General features: G+C 50.4%; 1 protein-coding gene across 1 annotated transcript in view; it reads left to right on the top strand.

The window, feature by feature from the left end:
• The first annotated feature begins 4,487 nt into the window (after positions 1–4,487).
• The window catches only part of cdk14 (cyclin dependent kinase 14), a 154,854-nt gene continuing 152,973 nt past the window's right edge, over positions 4,488–6,368 (top strand). Inside the window, exon 1 of the mRNA XM_086219239.1 lies at positions 4,488–4,955. Within this exon, the coding sequence (XP_086075365.1) occupies positions 4,862–4,955 (94 nt within the window). The 5' untranslated portion in view covers positions 4,488–4,861. The remainder of the gene's footprint in view (positions 4,956–6,368) is intronic.

The raw sequence follows: 6,368 nt of genomic DNA on the forward strand, positions 1-6,368 counted from the left end.
TGGCTGACCAGCTGACCTCAGCATCACTTCCTGTTGATGCCTCACCTGTCCACTGATGCTGCATGTTCTGTGTCTGCGCTTTATGGAACTCAAATATGTAAAGCCCTGAAAACCATCCATTCTCTGGCACTGATGCTCTACCTCAGGGGTGTCCAAACTACGGCCCGCGGGCCAACTGCTAATTGGCCCGCAGCATATTCTAAAAATACAATGGAACATGGCCCTCACATGGAACTTGACTTCAACCTCTTAAGCAGCACTGTACCGGTGGAGGTACAGCGCGTAAACGACGGATTTTAGCGGCAACAATGTATCCGATCATGTTCTACCTCATTCAAACCTGGTGGTGTAACGATTAAGAAACACCCAATCACAATGAATAAAGTTACTTGTAGCCGGAGTTGAGTTGAAATGTTGCTAGGCAACCGGCAAGCAATTCTCACAAAATAACTTTGAGCTCCCAACAGCAGGTACGACTCAGTAGGATGAACAGTCTTCCTACTACAATCGTACCGTCAGTGTGTTATTGAGGTGCTAGCATTGCTACGAGGTCACGGTGACCTACCTATCTCCCCCCTCTCTCTCCCTGAAGGTAGCAGCCAGTGTTGCTCTGATCTCCACGACACTCCTTCTCAGTCACGTTGACGGTCTGCTGAACACATCAATAGCAGGCTGAGCCAATCAGGGCCTGGCTTGTTGAGCCGCAGGGCTGAGACCCCAACCAGACCCCAGTTTACAGAGCGGACCATGCATCACTTGATTGACACTTGACACCAGCCTATGAGATTATTTCAGAGTATAAAGTAGATATTCTTTTAGCCAATAAACAGACGAAAAAAACGTTACCGAGCACAAGGGGATCAGGTTTCACGGGCAACAACAGGAGGCTTGCGCACCGGCGGTGCGTAACGTTAGCTTGGCTGCGTAAAGCAGCGCTGTAGTCCTTGAACCCGGTGAACGCGGCAGAGTGAGAAAAGATGGCCAGGAAGGGATTTTTCAGCAGAGGAAGAGGCTGAAATGGTGCTTCAGCTGTCCGCTTCGGACACTCGGACACCTGCGGTTGACTGGGCAGACATCGGGCAGTGTTTGCAGGAGTGGACCCAGACTTGGAGCTATGAGGGACCGATCCAGTTGTTCCAGATGCGTGTTCATGGACAGACAATCAATAGTGGGCTGTGCTGTGTTTGAAACGCTGTTGTTTGCTTGTCTTTACTTCTGCTGGCCACTCAGCAGCCGGATTTGCATGAGGAATGTGTGAAGTAGCTGCGTCAGAGGAGGGAAGGGTCAATAAAATTAATAATTCATATGTTAATAAGCCTTATTATCTAATAAATTCGTACTCATTAATTAAAGTCGATAACATTTGCTAACAAACGTTAGTTGGTGTGCTAATAAGCCCAGTAACCTATTAGCATAACAGGCCTGCCATCCTCATCCCTGCCCTCCTGTCTTCAGTGCTGTGAGGGCATCACCATCCTGACTCAGGAGCAGTCTGAGCCTGCTGCTTTGAGAAGGAGCTGCCAACCCCTTTCAAAAGAAAATAAATGAAAAAAAACATTGTGGAAAGCTGTGTTTTTTTCTTTTCTTCAAGTTCATTCAATTATCAAGCATAATTAACCTACAACTGATTGATTTTGCTCACTTTAATACACCATCACCTCTAGTGTGTGGCCCATCTGTTTTCTTGTATGTGGCCCACAGTGAAAAAAGTTTGGACACCCCTGCTCTACCTGTATAGAGAGGAAGTACCTCCCAACCAGCAGGTGGCAGTGTGGCCTGGATCTGTCATTGAAAAAGGGAAACAAAACTGCATCTCTACAAACCGCTGCCGATGTCGTCCACCATGCTGGCTGGACACTTCGGTGACGTAGCTGCTTGCTTTGCTGTAACGATGAATGCAGCGTTCAGCCATTTTGGCTCAGGTGAAGCTGGTCAGGTGGGGGAGAAAGACCGACATGTCGACTGTTGCCAACATCCAGCAGAGATGCTCGAGCTCCTTCACTCGGTGTAGGGACTCAGTTCTCCGGCCCATCTCATGCTCCCTAGTCCCCTCACTAATGGACAAGTTCTGGGGGCAGATGGGGGTACGGCACATTGTGGTTGGTAACCCTGCCTGTTGTGGTGGTGTGCAGCCGGGGGATAGGGATTCATGACAGTGAAACAAAAGGATGGTTCAACAATTCTTTTGACTCTTGCATGTAATCTCTCACATTGATGTCATGTGATGGACCCCAGCACAACCATTTGCTGCCCTTGCCACAACTGATTGGATCATTATGAACCAATAAACAAAGGACGTGAGACATGAGCAGCTTGGTGTCGCCACGTCTGAAGACGGAGCTTCTGTCTGTGTCCTGGTGTGAGGCCAGATGAGACGAGGCTGACCTGACAGATGAGAGTCATAAAACAAAGCTTCATGTGAGGAGTCATCGTACACATCAGAACTGCCAGGGATTCGTTATGGGGTCAAGTGACCAAAACCCAAGCAGTCAGCTGACAGTGGCTCATCCAGATAAACAGTCCTGACCCAGAATGTTGAGTTGACTCACTGTCACCGCAGTCCTGAGGAGAACCTGCCCGGCTGAGACGTGGTGAGGTTCCACTGGTGGAGAATCAACCAGACCAGCTCAAGGTCAGAAGTCAGGACCCCTGGGCTTAGAATGGGGAGCTGACAGGTTGGGAGGGAAGCTACCGTCTTAGCTCACAGACGCAGGAGAGGCCATTTGCAAGGTTCTAAGGTAAGTGGTTCTAGATACTCTCTTTGAAAAATGTCTGAAATCAAATTGAGCGGAACGGATGACGCGTCACTGAGAACAGCCCTCTGTGGGCGAGCCGTGTTTGTTGCTGGCTGCAATGTCTGTAGTGGGTAAACATGAGGCGTGCGGTCCTGTGAGTGGGCTGTAGTTCACTTCTTGTTTACATCACAGTCGTTCAACTTCTGGGGTTGTCGGCTGGATCACACACACACACACAAACACACACACACACGCACACACGCGCGGATCTTCGGTGCCGGCCCAAGATGGCGGGAACAGACAGACAGGCGACGTCAGCTGGTGTCCACTCACCTGAACCTTCGTCTTCCTTGATGCTTCTCACACACATTTCCGGCGATGTGTTTCAGTGGCACGCCATAACCATCAGAGCTGCGCATCAACATCACCAGTTTGTCTCATTTCTTCATTGAGGTTTGACTCTCATGAACAGGAAGTTCTGATCGTTCCATTTGGACGAGGAGATCTGGTTCACAACTGATCTGTTTGCACGTGTGACAGAATCGGCTCACACGCTTGTTTCCCGTTTACACCTTCAAATCACTGATTTTCTTTGTGCCACAAATCAGCAAAAAAGTGTACGTGGGTCAGTGGAACCAGGCAGTTCAAGTGAGGCCTGATCGTCTCGGTTCAGGAAGGCAGCAGAGTGACACATCTGGTTCTAGGAGCAGACTGTGAGACTGAGGCTTGTCGGGATGTTCCCTCCATTGTTCTTGGGTGAATTACTCATGCGGCTGCTGTGGCGACTGCAGCACAGTCATAATCAAATTGGAGATAGCAGGCAGCACAAGAGGAGACGGAGCTCCTGAGCTCCGTTCTGCAGGATTTAGATTATTGATGCAGCGTTGGGATGGCTCTGGTGCCTTTAATCCCCAGCTCATTTTAATCCTAACTATGTGCTGTTGTAAATTATATGACAAAATATGATGTTACAGTGGCAGAAATGGGCTTCTGAATGTCTCAGATAACTCTCTCCACCGAGTTTCCCAGAACAAGATTCAGGGTATAATCAGGAGAAATGCTGAGGGGCCACAGAGACGATTCCATTGGATCAGAGGTTATTTATGTCGCTTTAATGTTGAAGCGGTTCCACCCAGCGCATAAGAAATATAGAGATATTCATGTAGAAATACTGCAAGCTGAACAAAACGTAGAATTTGCTCTGTTAACCATCAATTTTAAAAACGATAAGTACGCGATAGAGCTGACTACTTGTTGTTGTACGGAAGCCAAGAGCAATAATTCTTGTCAAGACTGTCTTAATGAGGTTCTCTTGTGATAACGGGATAATTAACTCACCCAAGATGTTAACTCGTTATCTCAAGATAACAAGTTAACTGTCATCTAGAGATAGAATTATCTAAACTAATATCACAAGACAAGACGTCAGGCAGTGTTGAACACCCACAGCAGGAGCCATCACTTGCGGCTAGAAATTTCTCCCATATTTCGTGTTCGTATGTTTCACAGATGTTCTGTGCAGCGGGCGGGCGGGTGAGGGCGGCCGGGGGTCAAAGCCACTGAGCGAGCCGGCGCTGGGACTCGAACCCCCGCCTGTGGGGCGCGGTGACCTCTCTGGGAGGGCAGTCATCTTCGCATCTTCCTCCTCCTGCATCGCAGCGCAGGGCGGGGCGGCGTCTCTGATGGACAGCCTCCAGGACCAATAGAAACGCAGAGCTGCCCAAGAGTTGTCCAATCTCCTCATCCAGGGCGGGGTTGCGGGGTCGAAACCAGAGAGAATCCCAAAAATGACATCTAGATTGCGGTGAAGCTGGAGCAGCTCGGAGCGTCCGAAGGGAGGAGAAGAAAGAAGCAAGTCCGTCAGAGTGAAGATCCGCCGCCGCGCCAAGCAGCATGGACGCCAGTGCTGTCGCGTCCCTGGACATGTAGCAGCGCTCCGGACTCCCAGACACCTCCGCTCGACTGTAGTTGATGAGAGAATAGAGGAGGAGGAGGCTCCGCGTTCTCTCCTGCCGCCGCTGGCTGAAGGAGCACCGCAGCCGGCTGAAGGAGCACCGCAGCCGGCTGGAGGAGCCCCGCTCCTCCGCCCCTCCGCCCCGGTCTGTCCACCACTTAGTCCGCGGAGAATGTGCGACCTCCTGCCCGCCTCCCAGCCCGCGGAGAAGATCGGCAAGATGAAAAAGTTACGGAGAACTTTGTCGGAGAGTTTCAGGAGTATTGGTAAGTAGCGTTCTCAGGCTCTTTGTGTCGAGTATGTGAGGAGGAACATCACACACACACACACACACACACACACACACACACACACACACACACACACACAGTGGAAACTGTTGAGGAGGAGGAAACATGCTGTCCTCAACATGGTGAAGTTCTGCTGGTTCCTTCACTGCTGGTCTCAGTTCCTTCGGGTTCTCCGTGTGTGACGGATGTTTCCATATTGGCGTCTGACAGCGTTTATCAGCTGCGGGTTGTGTCAGTGGATCAGTGCTGCCACAGTTCGGTCCAAGCTCAGCTACTCGGGATTCTTTTATTGCCTCAGTCGTCATTTCCTCTCCTGAAATCCCTCATCAGCGTTGCTGGTGATCAGGATGGGTTCTGATCTCTCAGGTCCTCCTGGGTCTGGAACAAACTTCTCTGAGGAGACTCTGGATGTGAGCCGGTTGTGTGATGGTGGGGGATGGAGGAAATGTATCAGTCAGGCAGTGTTACATGTTTTTACAGTGGATTGTAGTACAGGTACTCCGAGTGGCCACTTAAGTAACCCTGCCGTCACTCCTCCAGCAGCAGCCTGGTCAGCTGGTACAGGCAGGATGGGTCCTTGCTTTCATGTTCTTGATGTGACCGAGTGGAGCAGCAGGGATGAGAGCCGGAGCAGTTTCCTGATCTACAGCTGCCCGGCGTTGATGAGGCGGCGGTCCTGCACCTGCTGACAGGAGTGGTGCCGCCGTGCTCATCTGCAGCTCCAGCTGTCTGCTGCGTCCTCTCTGAACACCTCTGGACGGCTTTGTCTTTTTCAGACGGCCTTCCTGCATGAAAATCCAGTATCCCAGCAAACCCTGTCAGGGTCAAGGTCGTTAAAGGCCACGTGACGTCAGGCTGCTATCAGTTTCTGCATAGTTACATGTTTCCGGTGGTGCAGACATGGATCAGTTCGTATTAGAACTGGCTTCCCCTGGTTAGCTCCCTGCTAATAAACGCGAATCATTCATTTAACATGCGACTCTTCGGAATCTCCAAATGTTGTCAGACCAAATGGGTCACATCACCACATGAGCCAGGCCCGTTTGACAGCTGGGTCCGTCACAGTAGAATTCCACTGGGATGAGGTGTGTTTGTTGTCCAACAGGAAGTTAGCATGTCAGGGATGTGGTACCTTTGTAGTCCAACAGGAAGTGGTCATCTCCTGGTTCCTCCCCCAGCAGCCAATAGGATCGCTCCATGTGATTGTGGCGATTGAATCAGTAAATCAGCTCTGGTGAACAGAAGTTGATGATCTTCCAGGTTCAGTTCATCAGAATCATCTTCACTAATGAACCCTCTGATGATGCTGGAAGCCTGGATGCTACGTAGCAGTGGTTAGCAGTGGTTAGCAGTGGTTAGCAGTGGTTAGCAGTGCAACACTTGTTAGTA

This window comes from Aulostomus chinensis, chromosome 11 (genome assembly GCF_037954235.1).
Source record: "Aulostomus chinensis isolate RoL2024-O1b breed Wild chromosome 11, RoL_Achi_v1.0, whole genome shotgun sequence".
Classification (NCBI taxonomy): domain Eukaryota; kingdom Metazoa; phylum Chordata; class Actinopteri; order Syngnathiformes; family Aulostomidae; genus Aulostomus; species Aulostomus chinensis.